The sequence below is a fragment of the Denticeps clupeoides genome, chromosome 3 (assembly GCF_900700375.1).
Source record: "Denticeps clupeoides chromosome 3, fDenClu1.1, whole genome shotgun sequence".
NCBI lineage: Eukaryota > Metazoa > Chordata > Actinopteri > Clupeiformes > Denticipitidae > Denticeps > Denticeps clupeoides.
The window spans coordinates 35640952-35655521 of record NC_041709.1 but is presented as its reverse complement, the minus strand read 5'-3'; the positions used below and the strand labels follow the sequence as shown (position 1 = coordinate 35655521).

Sequence of the window (14570 nt, the reverse complement as noted above, 5' to 3'; positions counted from 1 at the left end):
TGGGTGTCTAACATGGGTAAAACGAAAAACTCTAGGGATTCAGAATGGTGAGGGGGAATAGAAAGAGTGACCAATTCAGATTTGTGCGTGACTGGTGCATTACTGATGGGGTGACCATCCAGGGCCCGAACGGTGATCAGCCGTGGCAATTCCACCCGGGATATTGAGAGAACAGAGACCAGGGATAAAGAGATGAAATTCCCAGCCAATCCCGAATCTATAAGGACAGACACAGGGATAGAGTTATCACAATGGGAAGTGACTCCAGCAACAAAAAACTGAGAACTGAATTGGTAGGATGTGGTGGATACTCTTAGACTACCCCCCTCTGGGACTCGAAAGCGTGGGCACCCAACTACAGAGTGCCTTGGGTCCACGCAGTAGAGACAAAGTCCTAGCTCTTTGCGTCTCCTCTTCTCCTCCTCCGACAATTGGGTGGACCCCAGCTGCATGGGTTCTTGGGCAGCTTCCGCACTCCCTGGACGAGGGGCAGGAGTCTCGGACACCGGATCGGACCGGATCCGAGGACGAAAGTGTCTGGAAGTAGTGGTGGAAGTAGTCGCAGGCGCCACGCGCCCTTTCCCGCGCAGATGCTGGTCCAGCTTAATGGCCAGAGCGATCACGGCATCCAACCCTAGATCGGCATCATGATAGGCTAGTTCAGTCTGTAAGTAAGTCTTGGCTCAACCCATTCCGGAACACTGTTATGAGCGCAGGCTCATTCCAGCCACTGTCTGCGGCAAGGATCCGGAACTCAATCGTGTTGTCTGCTACAGAGGCGTTGCCCTGCCTGAGCCGCAGGAGGCGCTGACTGCTCGACTGGTCCGGGTGGTCAAAGATGGTCTTGAAGCTCGCCAGGAATGCCGAGTAAGACGTCGTCTCAGGGCCTCCTCACCGATACACGGCTGCCGCCCAGTCATGAGCACGCCCAGAAAGCCGCTGGATGAAGACTGAGATTTTCTGAACGTCAGTCAGCTCAGGAAACTCCGCGAAATACAGCTGAAAGGAGAGCAGGAAATTCCTGCAGGTACCCAAATCCCCACTGTAACACTCCGGCAGCGAAGCATGATGGTGGTTGGAGCTGCGAGGCTCCACTGTAGGTGCGTGCAGAGCTGGTGGTTGTGTAGGGGACTGCAAGGCATTCACCACTTGCTGGAGTACCTCTGAGAGCTGTTTCAGCTGTGTTTCATGGCGGTGAAGGATAGGAAGCAGCTGGGGGGTTTCTTCTGTCGGCAGAAGGATGTGGAATGAGTCCATCTTCTCTCGTTCATGTTCGGTCTTCTGTCACGCTCCCCTCTAGCTCAGGTGAAAAATGGAGGACGCAGGTTGAAGAAATAACAATGTGTATTTTATTTGAACTCAAAAAACAAAATTAAAGAACTGAAATGTCCTTGTGTGAAGTGCCACGCCTCTCCTCTAGAAGCCGGGTTGTGGGATCTTCCGCGAGGCCCTCGGCGAGAGCCAAAGATCGCCCTTGTCTTGCCCAGGCTTCGAACCGGCGTGGCGGAGCTGTAGTGAGACTAGAGGGGAGAGTTGAGTTCCAGTCCTTCTGTGTGGTTCACTGTCAATTGCCGTTAAGGACAGCATGCAGTGCAGCAAGGAACTCTGGTTGTGTGAGGGAGACCGAACGCAGGACTAAAGGGACCGGCTGGTTATAAAGAGGAGTGGACAGACCCATTACCACTAAACTAACCAATCACCGATCAGAAGCACCCGTGATTACCACCACTTACCTGTGATGAAGAACAGGTGGGAATAACAGGGTGCTAGTGAGCCCCAGAAGAAAACACACTAATACATGGGAGACGTCGACCGCTGGGGGCGTGGCAGAGGTGGCACGAATGTTACACAAGACCACACTGCTGGAGGTTGCTAGGGAGAGGGCTGTCTGGGATTCCCTACTTGGCACGCTGCCACTCCGTCCCAGACCCGGATAAGCGGCGGACAACAAAGACGAAGACATATACATGTGAATTATAGTAACAATGTTCTAAGGCAGTTTTGAGTTAGAGGTGTAGTGTGCTAGGGGACATGTCAAAATGAGAATCCAAAGAAGATATTAACTGGTTGAGAAGACAAAGAACTTATAAAGAAGATTGTAAGAAGATGCCATACTCAAAGGTGGACACTTGCACCATCACAAAAACAATGGAGGCGCATCAGCACTTGGCCATCCTGGTTACAATGAAAACTCTGTTTAGGCCACACATTTACTCAGGGTGTTCATACAGGGTGATGGGTTAAATGCAGAGGACAAATTTCACTGTGTGCACCGTGTGCTGTGCTGCTGTGTATCACATGTGACAATCACTTCACTTTAACTTAATTTAACTTTAGAAGAATTCCACTGGAAACCTCATCAAACATCTCAGTATACCTTCCATAAACTGCTGTGGATTTGACATGTAGTAAATACAACGGCTTTTGCATTGTGCAGGTCTATCAGGAGGCCATTTATGACCAGTACACAACTGCAGATGGAGACTCGTGACGTTTCGCTGAATTCAACTCTTCAGTCTCTCGGTTTTTTAGGGTTTAGAATTTTCAGTGCAACAATTTGGCCGGTCTTTCTATGCCGGGCCTTGTGAACCTTGCAAGATACCCCCTTCCCGATGACCTCTAGGAGCTCATAGTCTTCAAAGGGGTTTCTAAACTGGACCCCAAGCGCCTCAAGCTTTTCATTCAATTCCGTAACGGATTCTTCTTTATCTTTGTCTGCTACTAACGTCTCACTCGGTGCGTTTGACATTATAACTATTTTTGAATATGTGGTTCATACGTTTAAAATCTGCTTAAATAGTTTTCCCATGATGCTTTCAAGAAGCCATTTCAAAAAAGACGTTTTAAAAAAAAGAAGTCTTTATTAAACTTTTTTGGATGATGTTTACAAGAACACGTTTAAAAAAAGTCTCTTTATTAAACTCTTTATTAAACTTTTCTGGATGATGTTTTCAAGAAGCCACTTCACAAAACGTCTCTTTATTAACTCTTTATTAAAGGTGAACGCAGCACACAGCTGTTGGTGTGGAGATTGGCGTTTCACTCTGTACATCACTGCCTCACATCTACAATTTTCCATTACCAGGGGATGGGTGTTGGAGTCGGGCCTTGTTGATGGTCCTTGTTTCCCACCCAGCATCCTCCACCTTCACACCATCTCTGGAAGCCTCAACGCTGCTAGAAAACCGACTAGCGCTCAGTTAAACTGCATCTTGAGGTTAAGTTTAATATAAATGAGATAAAAACTCATCAGAGAAGGCTGTAACCCCCACGATGCCAAGCATGGGGGCTGGACTGAACACATCACTTCTCCCTGCCCTGAGTGTTTCCAAGGGGAGAGACAGGTCCCACTACTATTCTCTCGGATAAATGTATAAGTTCTGTGTAGTATTATTAGTATTATGTGCACAAATGAAGCCGTTTCCAGGTCCACGGGGCGCAAAACAAGACGAAAACGGAACAAAAGTAGGACAGGAGCAGAACGGAAGCGCACACAATGATTCCTCGAAACCAGACAATGTCCAGTTCAAAAATACAACATTTTTGACCGTTACTGCATTCCTGTATCAGGCTAAGAATGCAGTTCTTATGTCCTAACATTTAGTAGAGCAATAAAATAATGTTTTTGCTAGTAGCAACATTTCAGAGAATGTCACATTATACATAGTGCTATACAAAATGATTTATCGTAGCCATACAATAAATGTATACATACAATGTATTGTAAATGTACACTAGCAGTCCAATATTTTTATTACTATTATTATTATATAAATGTAGGCCACTTGGTCAAACCAATAATAAGGTGTGCCATTATATTTACATATTTAACGAATGAAAAGATGCGGCCATTATAATTTACATATTTATACGAATGACAAGGTGTGGCCATTATAATTTACATATTTATACGAATAACATGGTTTGACCATTATAATTTACATATTTACACGAATGACAGGGCGTGGCCATTATAATTTACATATTTACACGAATGACAGGGCTGGCCATTATATTTACATATTTACACTATTATTCACCAGGTATATATACACATACGAAACTTTCCAATAATAAAAACCGAATTATGAGCGTGTTCAGTCGTGTGTAGTGGTACATGCACAATTTGTGCATTCTCATTTGCCTCTGTCAACAAAAAGGTGATGTTTGTAATCTTTCATGTGTACCATGCGTATCACGAAATTGACCTAATGGAAGAACGTCCTGATCCTCCCGAGGACCTTGCAGTGGTGCACACGTTTCTTTAGCGGTGAGTGCATTCTCAAGAACTCGTGCTACAGAAGCTCCTACGACGACGGTCTCTAGGATGGGTCTAGGTTTAGAGTGGCCTGCAGAAAGCTGTGAAACGCTGGAGACCATCTTCTCTTCTTCCTCAGTTTCGGCACGTCCTTGAGTATTTACGTCCAGTACTCAGTTAAAGAATCCACACTGAGGTAGGGAATAGGAAGGCAACCCTCAGCCAGTTCCAGTAGCGTCATTCCCAGGGACCACACGTCACACTTCTCGTCATAGCCATCGTTTGTTGCTGCCAGCACCACCTCGGGGGCCATGTAATGCGAGGTTCCAGCTATATCTCTGTTCTTCGACTTCCTGATACGTGTGACCAGGCCAAAATCTGCAACCCTCACATCACCGGTGGCGGTCAGTAAAATATTATCAGGCTTGATGTCCCTGTGCATGTAGCCTTACTGATGGAGATGACAGAGACCCTACAGGACCTTTCTCGCCACGAACGCAATCTGTTTTTCTTTCAAGGACCCCGTCTTAACGTACACGTTGTAGAGATCTCCACCTGCGCAGAGCTCTGTGCAGATGTAGATATCACTGTGCCAGTAGTATCGGCCTACGATTTTGGTGATGTTCTGATGGTGTAAACTCTCCAGTCTGTTAGACTCCAACAAGGAGTCCATGTAGTTTCTAGGTTGGCAATCTATGATCTTTATTGCAGCCAGGTGACCTGTTTGGTAATGCCTGGCCTTGTAGATCTGACCAAATCCACCTTCCCCAATGCATTCGAGGATCTCGTAGTCGTCACAGGGGTCTCTAAACTTGACGCCACTATCTTTAAGATTCTTAATCATTTCACGTTCCACCGTGGCAGATAATGCTTGATATTATGCAGCATTGTTGAACGTTTGCAGTTGTGTTTGTAGTTCTGCCTGAACCCTCTCGTTCTCCAGATCTTCTTCGAGGTGCCGAATTTTCTTTTCTAAAAAATTTTTGATCTCTTCTGATTCATTCTGGATACGCTCTATCTCCAGAAGCAACCTGGTGACTTCGATCATTTACTCCATTTGAGTTGATCCCTTTTTTTATGAATTGAATTGATATATACAGCTAATATTTTAATTTGTACACATGATTTATTGTTTTACACGATTTTAATTTACACAAACTTATTTAATAACTAAGCTTAAACCATGTTTTAGTTTAAATAATTGAGGTTTTATGATGTCATGACAAAGAACCATGCTGATGTTAATAACCCCTCCCAATCAGATTTGCAGGTGCCACTCCCTGGAGTGGCATGATTCATTAAATGAATCAAGGTTTATATATATATATCTGTGCATTCACACATGTCACACACACATTCACATATATATATATACACACACACACACACACATACACATATATATACACACACACACATGCATTTTACAAATTGACCTCAAGTGCCGCTGAAATATATTTCTAATCAAGATTTTTTTTTGATCAAGAATCGGCTCATTTTATTCCCAACAGCTTTTTTTATAATAATGTTTCAGTGCAAAACTAAACTGTCAAAAAGTTTTGAATGCAAAACGAAACTGTCAAAAAGTATTCTAATATTCAAAGCTTGGTAAAGCCCATTGCGTCCATTTTTGCAAAGACATAAGTGTTGTCGCCTTGTCATATGAGCTTCACCTGTGACTAATAATGGATCCATTAGGTCTCAGGTGTATAAAAAGAAGCCCAGAACACTGTACTGTGCCTGACCGAAACTTGGTTAAAACAAAACGAATTTGTAGCATTGAACGAGTCTAGTCCTCCTGGATACAGCTATGTACACCAACCTCGCTTAACTGGAAGAGGAGGTGGCGTCGCAGTAATTTATAAGGATAACCTCAGTATTACTCATAAACCCGGACATGGATTTAACTCTTTTGAGATTCTACATACCAACATAACTCATGTAGTCTCACAAATTAAAAATCCTAAATTAATTCCATTGATTATTTATTTATTATTTTCTTAGTGAATTTACAGATTTTGTCTCCAACTTAGTTGTATCTGTGGATAAAGCCCTAATTGTCGGCGACTTTAACATCCACTGTGATAAATTATAAGACTCACTAAGAACAGCATTCCTGTCTTTACTAGACTCAGTTGGAGTTAACAGATACTACCACTCAGTATCATCATAGTAGCGATGATTTTAGGAATTTCTTTAATACTAAAATTGTCGCGAATAGAGAGAAGATTAAAAGCACAACAAATAGCTCCACCAATATTTGCATGGAAAATAATCTTCTAATAGCTGACCACCGATTAGAACGATTCAACCTTATTAAAGAGCATGAATTAATCAAATTAATCTCGTTGTCAAATCAATGTACTTGCGCTTTGGATCCGATTCCAACAAGGTTCCTTAAGCAAATTTCACCCAATATTATAAATTCTATCCTCAAAATTGTTAACTCGTCGCTTAGCACCGGCCACGTACCAAGTTTGTTCAAGGTAGCAGTCATTAGACCCCTGATTAAAAAGCCGGATCTTGATCGCAGTCAGCTTTCAAATTATAGACCGATATATAACCTTCCGTTCATATCAAAAATCTTAGAAAAAGTCGTAGCCCAGCAGCTGAGTGCATACCGAGACAGTAACAAGATCCACAAAGTATATCAATCAGGATTTAGACCTCATCATAGCACTGAGACAGCGCTGGTTAAAGTGGTTAATGACCTGCTGTTGGCCTCTGATCAGGGACGCATCTCGCTGCTTGTCCTGCTTGATCTGAGTGCAGCGTTTGACACTATTGATCACGCTATTCTCCTTGCCAGGTTAGAGAATGTTATCGGGATTAAGGGAACAGCCCTTGAATGGTTCAGATCATATTTGACCAACCGATATCAGTTTGTGGACATCAATGGTGTTTCATCTTCACACAGTAAAGTAGAGTTTGGTGTTCCACAAGGTTCTGTCCTAGGTCCGTTACTTTTTTCTCTATACATGTTACCTTTAGGCGACGTCATCCGCAAACACGGTATTAGCTTTCATTGCTACGCTGACGACACACAGCTGTATCAGTCAGCAATGCCAGATCAGAGGCAGCAGCTAAACAAAATAGAGAATTGTCTGAAGGACATTAGACAGTGGATGCTCACCAACTTTCTCCTGTTAAACCCTGACAAGACAGAAGCGCTTGTACTTGGGCCTCAAGCAGCCAGACATAAACTGGCTGACTACACAATAACCCTGGATAGCCTTTCTATCTCACCGAGTATTGAAGTGAAGGATCTAGGTGTCATCATTGATGCAGGTCTCTCATTCAGTTCGCATGTAGATAATGTCACTAGAATAGCATTCTTTCACCTTAGAAATATTGCGAAAATAAGAAATATCATTTCAATGCATGATGCAGAAAAGTTGGTCCATGCATTTATTACATCAAGGTTAGATTACTGCAATGCATTATTGTCTGGATGCTCTAGTAGGTGCATGAGTAAACTCCAGCTAGTACAGAATGCTGCAGCCAGAATTCTAACCAGAACCAGGAAATTTGACCACATCACCCCAGTCTTACAATCACTGCACTGGTTACCCATCAAATTTAGGATTGACTACAAAATCCTACTTTTAACCTATAAAGCTCTAAATAGTCTCACCCCACAGTACCTGAGTGAACTTTTGGTTCTTTACGAACCGCCACGCCCCCTTCGATCAATGGGTGCGGGGTCACTACTGGTACCAACGGTGCAGAAGGTCACAGCTGGGAGCAGATCCTTCTCCTATAGAGCTCCGCAGTTGTGGAAGAGCTTGCCTGTCAGTGTCCGGGACTCAGACACAGTCTCAGTGTTTAAATCCAATCTCAAAACCTATCTGTTCAGTTTATTACAGAGTCCCCCTGTTAGACACAGACAAAGTTAAATTCACCCTAGTTAGGCTGTCCTAGTTAGGGTACCGGGCCACTGTAGCACCAATATACCATTACAACCACAGATTTCAGTATCAGTCGTACAGTGCAACCGTCTGCCGCTGCTTCTGTTTGTTTTTCTCCGAGACTCGGAATCAAGCACCCAGACTACTGGCAGACCCCAGTGATCAGACCAGCAAATAAATCCTGGTTCCTGACAACTGCTTTACAAGGACAAAACATGAAACAAACCAGAGGGTCACCACAGCCACCACCACCATTACAACTACAGCTTCAGGGATCTTCAAATGGACCAGTAACATCATTACGGACACATAATCTAGACCATGACACTTAATACATCCTGGACTTCTCCAACCCTACAACCGTAGGACTTATTATATCATCCCCAACCCTGCACTGACACCATTTGCAGGCTCACTCTACCCTGGAAGGGGGTCCCTCTCTGTATCACTCCTTCCCAACGTTTCTTCCTTTCTTTTTTTCTCTCTCCTAGAGTTTTTTTGTGTGGAGTTTTTCCTTGTGTGCAGAAGGGTCAAGTGTGGGGGGTGTCAACTGTAGGGCCTGTCAAAGCCCATTGAGACATATTGTATGTGATTTTGGGCTATATAAGAAATAAATGTTGTTGTTGTTGTTGTAGACCTTCACATCAACTGCAACTAGACCTCTGCAGACATGCTTAGGCAGATTCACCCTGACCGAATAAGAATCGCTCGGAGATCCGGCTCAGCGCTCCAAACACGAGTCAGTGGATTCGTGACTCAGGCACCCGGATCAGTTTGCTGAGTGACTCTAAGGGAGTCGGATCCGGGTAAACGTGACCGATTCGTTTCAGCGCTCCTATCCCGAGTCAGTGAATTATGGGGTTCCACTGGCCGGAAACGTGAACGACTCGGAGTCGCTCGGAGATCCGGCTCTGAGATGCTCGAATGGTCGCTGGTGAACAGAGTCGTCAGTTTAATGGCTACCACCATCCTTCTAGTTTTGGTCAGTTTCTAACGCAGTTTTAGTAACTTCAACAAGCTACTAAGCTATGGAAACGTGACCGACTCGGAATCGCTCGGAGATCCGGCTCGGAGATGCTCGAATGGTCGCTGGTGAACAGAGTCGTCAGTTTAATGGCTACCACCATCCTTCTAGTTTTATAATAACGCGTTGGACAGTTTCTAACGCAGTTTTAGTAGCCTCAACAAGCTACTAAACTACTGGATGAGTTTGCTGAGTGACTCGGAGCGAGTCGGATCCCGGTATTGCGGCTCTAATTTAAAGCAGGCGCTCGACGGACGTCATAAAGCGGCGCAGGACCCGCGGGCGCCGCTGCCGTCGACATGGCCGAAGTTAAAGTGAAGCAGGAGTCGGCGGATGCCGCGGACATCGAGAGCAGGTCGGTGGCGAGTTCGCCTCTGTTTTGCCACGGGCGTCGGCGTCATGTTGACTTGTTCCGCCTTGTTTCTGTCGGACCAGGATCAGGGAGCTGTGCCAGCAGTTTCCTCACGGCATCACGGACCAGGTGATCCAGAATGACATGCCGCATGTGGAAGCCCAGCAGCGGGCGATGGCCATCAACAGGCTGCTGTCGGTGGTAAGACGCCTTCGTTACGTTCTTAAACGCTTAAGATCCGTCTGATGCACCGCTCTTCCTCAATCTTCACATCTCCAGCATTTACCAGAGCGACTTACAGTCAGTAGTTACAGGGACAGTTCTCCCCTGAAGACACTCAGGGTTAAGTGTCCTGCTCAGGGACACGATGGTAGGAAGTGGGGTTTGAACCCGGGACTCTGCTCTTCTGGTTCTTCTGCCACCATCCTGGAATTTGCTTGGACGTTACAGGACCTCGACTTGACCTGCGGTGACCCCTGGCTGTGGCTCCGCCCCCGCAGGCTTGTGCGGTAGGAACCGGGCACGATGGCCGCACATCTTCTTACCCTCACGCACCAGGGTGGATCTGGACCCTTCACACCACGTGACCTCCTTCCATCGCTCTGGAGTCCAGCCTTCAATCTCTCTGGTTTTGGGTCCCCGTCCCTTGTTCCCTTGGTTCCAGTTTTATAATAACTCGTTTGACCGTTTCTAATGCAGTTTTAGTAGCTTCAACAATCTCATAGATGCTTAATTTGAATGAATCTCTTGGTGCAGAATTACGGCCACTTTGATCCAGTTCGGCCGGTCCCCACCCAGTTCCTTCCCCTCTCAGAGTGTCTGTGGTGTAAAGAGACGTGAAAATGTCCTCCGCCGCGGGGTTCTATCTGACTGACATGCTGCTGGTGTCCACAGGGCCAGCTGGACCTCCTGCGCAACAGCAGCGGTCTTCTGTATCGGCTGAAGGACACGCAGGCGGCGAGGTGACCATCCCTTCACGCGCTGAACCTCCCCGTAATCCGGTCTTATTCACCAGTTCCGTTCTTCTCCCCCCTCTCCAGTAAAATGAAGGGCTCGGACAACCAAGAAAAACTGGTCTATCAGGTCATCGAGGACGCGGGGAATAAAGGTCTTCTTCATCATTCTGTTCAACGTTCCAAATGAACCAATTTAGGACGAATCTTTGAACCTTTTATAACGTGTAATTTCAGGAATCTGGAGCCGAGACATCAGATATAAAAGCAACCTTCCTCTGACGGAGATCAACAAAATCCTGAAGAACCTGGAGAACAAGAAGCTGATCAAGGCAGTCAAGTCTGTCGCCGTGAGTCGCGTTTAAACTCCCATTCACGCAGGGGGAAAAAGTCCAAATGGACCAAAAACAAAACGCCTTCAGTACTAGGGCTGCACGATTTGGGGGGGAAAAAGACGTATTGCGATTATTGAGATCAATATTGCGATATGATAAAGGACACTTGCTTGTATATCAATGAAAAGTCGCATACTAATAGTGAAATGTTTCATTTCAAAGTGAAACATACAAACTACTTATAACAACTTGAAATGCCCAGTGCTTTCAAAATACAATATTCTACTAAATTAAATAAATCACAAAAAACTCTTTTACTTTACTGTCGAACGACAAACCCTGGTAAGGCTAAACAACTGTTTTGATTATATTTGGCCATTATAAAATCCCGTATTATAGTTCTTACGTTTAACCAAAACGTTGTTTGGAGGCTGACTTCAACACAGGGATGCATAGCTTTGCTAGCTTAGCTAAGGTTAAGACTTATAAAACGGTATTTTATAATGGCCAAATATATTCATAACAATTGTCCAGCCTTACCTATGAAATGTAATCCCCCGGGATCTGGTTTGGAGCGTACAGCGGTTTGTACAGCCCCAAGTAGCACAAGAGTGAGGCATTTTTATCCACAGCGGAGCCTATCGCAATACGGCGGCGACGTTGACGTACGTGTACCCATATGTCTATGTGAGTCACGAATCTGAGGTCTCCATTGAACCGAATCGAAAGTCATGTGACCAAACACGTCACATCCGACTGAAGTGAGACTTCAGTCAGCTCGCAAACTTTGAGAGAATGGATCGGATATGTTGCAGATTCGATCCATGTACTAATCATTTAAATCACAGCTTTTTGCGTTCATGAAATTGCACAGACTGACATTGCGATTAGATTAATCTTGCAGCACTAGCTCAAACCTCACGAGAACTTTCTCTCTTCCCGATTGGTCCGCTGTGTCGCCATGGAGACCACGAAAGTAAATACGGGAAGCAGGCGTGCTGCTGTACAGAACTGTAGGGACATGACGGTGTAAAGTTTACGCGGGCCGTCGATTTTTTTATATCACACGTATTTACATTTACGGCATTTACCAGGCACCCTTATCCAGAGCCACTTACAATCATTAGTTACAGGGACAGTCCCCCCCTGGAGACACTCAGGGTTAAGTGTCTTGTTCAGGGACACAATGGTAGTTCGAACCTGGGTCTTCTGGTTCATAGGCTGTTACCACAGATGAGTGTGGCCACTACTGCCCTCTATACCACCTAGTTACCCACTAGGTCACTACTGCCCTCTATACTACCTAGTTACTCAATAGGCTACTACCACCCTCTATACCACCTAGTTACCCACTAGGCCACTACCACCCTCTATACTACCTAGTTACCAGCTAGGCCACTACCACCCTCTATACCACCTAGTTACCCACTAGGCTACTACCACCCTCTATACTACCTAGTTACCAGCTAGGCTACTACCACCCTCTATACCACCTAGTTACCCACTAGGTCACTACTGCCCTCTATACTACCTAGTTACTCAATAGGCTACTACCACCCTCTATACCACCTAGTTACCCACTAGGCCACTACCACCCTCTATACTACCTAGTTACCAGCTAGGCCACTACCACCCTCTATACCACCTAGTTACCCACTAGGCTACTACCACCCTCTATACTACCTAGTTACCAGCTAGGCTACTACCACCCTCTATACCACCTAGTTACCCACTAGGCTACTACCACCCTCTATACTACCTAGTTACCAGCTAGGCTACTACCACCCTCTATACCACCTAGTTACCCACTAGGTCACTACTGCCCTCTATACTACCTAGTTACTCAATAGGCTACTACCACCCTCTATACCACCTAGTTACCCACTAGGCCACTACCACCCTCTATACTACCTAGTTACCAGCTAGGCCACTACCACCCTCTATACCACCTAGTTACCCACTAGGCTACTACCACCCTCTATACTACCTAGTTACCAGCTAGGCTACTAACACCCTCTATACCACCTAGTTACCCACTAGGTCACTACTGCCCTCTATACTACCTAGTTACTCAATAGGCTACTACCACCCTCTATACCACCTAGTTACCCACTAGGCCACTACCACCCTCTATACTACCTAGTTACCAGCTAGGCCACTACCACCCTCTATACCACCTAGTTACCCACTAGGCCACTACCACCCTCTATACCACCTAGTTACCCACTAGGCTACTACCACCCTCTATACTACCTAGTTACCAGCTAGGCTACTACCACCCTCTATACCACCTAGTTACCCACTAGGCTACTACCACCCTCTATACTACCTAGTTACCAGCTAGGCTACTACCACCCTCTATACCACCTAGTTACCCACTAGGTCACTACCACCCTCTTTACTACCTAGTTACCCACTAGGTCACTACCGCCCTCTTTACTACCTAGTTACCCGCTAGGTCACTACCGCCCTCTTTACTACCTAGTTACCCGCTAGGTCACTACCGCCCTCTATACTACCTAGTTACCCGCTAGGTTACTACTGCCCTCTATACTACCTATTTACGTATTTACCAATTCAGACAAAACGCGCATTTTAAAAAACAGGGCGGGGTTACGTGTTAAACTGTACACTGATGCGCTGGAGATGACAGGAGGTGGCGTACAATAATCATACGGGACTGTGAGAGAGCTGAAAACGACGTCGAAATTTACCCACAATTCCCTGCGGGTTGAGGCGGTTCGCACCAGGTGGGGAAACAATGTTGAGTTCGATTCAAGCGGCTCTATTATTATTATTATTCCTAATAATGGAATTGATCGTGGCTACGCCTCTATGCCCTTCGCCTGCTCCGAAGGCCTCGAAGAAGAAGGTGTACATGCTGTACAACCTGCAGCCGGACCGCTCGGTGACCGGAGGGGCGTGGTACAGCGACCAGGACTTCGAGTCGGAGTTCGTGGAGGTGCTGAACCAGCAGTGCTTCAAGTTCCTGCAGAGCAAGGTGAGCGTTCTGGGTAAAGCCGATGTCCCGGTCCCCAGCATTCATATTTAAAGGTGTGTGGTTTGTCCCAGGCCGAGGCAGCCCGGGACAGCAAGCAGAGCCCCATGGTGCAGAGGAACAGCTCGTTCGCCACCTCGCACGAGGTCTGGAAGTACATCTCGGAGCTGGGCATCAGCAAGGTGAGCATGCTGCTGCATGCGCAGGGCGCGCGGGTCGGGGGTCAAAGGGCAAAACCATTCTACACGACTGGCCGCAGGTGGAGCTGTCCATGGAGGACATCGAGACCATCCTGAACACGCTCATCTACGACGGGAAGGTGGAGATGACCATCATCGCGGCGAAAGAGGGCACCGTGGGCAGCGTGGACGGCCAGGTGAAGCTGTACCGCGGGGTCAACCCCATCATCCAGCCCACCGGCCTGGTGCGGACGCCCTGCGGACTCTGCCCGGTAAAACGGCTGCTTTGCGAGCTGGTCCGAGGTCCGGGGGACGAGGGCTGAGCGCCTCTGTCCTGTTTTTCAGGTGTTCGAGGACTGCTGCGACGGGGGTGAAATATCTCCGTCCACCTGCACCTACATGACCGAGTGGCTGGACTTTTGACCTCTCTGTACAGAATCTGTCTCCTGGAGATGTTGGTCCGTTCAGGCTTCGTACCACCTTTTTATTTAATAGAAATGGGATTTTTATTTCAGCATTGCGGAGTTCTGGTTAATAAACTAAATCTGCATTATCCCCTCGAG

At 46.2% G+C, this 14570-nt stretch overlaps 2 protein-coding genes across 9 annotated transcripts in view; both read left to right on the top strand.

The window, feature by feature from the left end:
- The window catches only part of LOC114785606 (NACHT, LRR and PYD domains-containing protein 12-like), a 438381-nt gene that overhangs the window by 222665 nt on the left and 201146 nt on the right, over positions 1-14570 (top strand). The window lies entirely within an intron of this gene.
- On the top strand, positions 9100-14560 carry LOC114785813 (DNA-directed RNA polymerase III subunit RPC6). The gene is made up of 9 exons (XM_028972437.1): positions 9100-9545; positions 9626-9743; positions 10437-10504; positions 10583-10650; positions 10733-10845; positions 13688-13831; positions 13903-14010; positions 14088-14279; positions 14353-14560. The coding sequence occupies exons 1-9, from the start codon at positions 9490-9492 to the stop codon at positions 14428-14430; spliced, it is 945 nt and encodes a 314-aa protein (XP_028828270.1). The 5' UTR covers positions 9100-9489; the 3' UTR covers positions 14431-14560.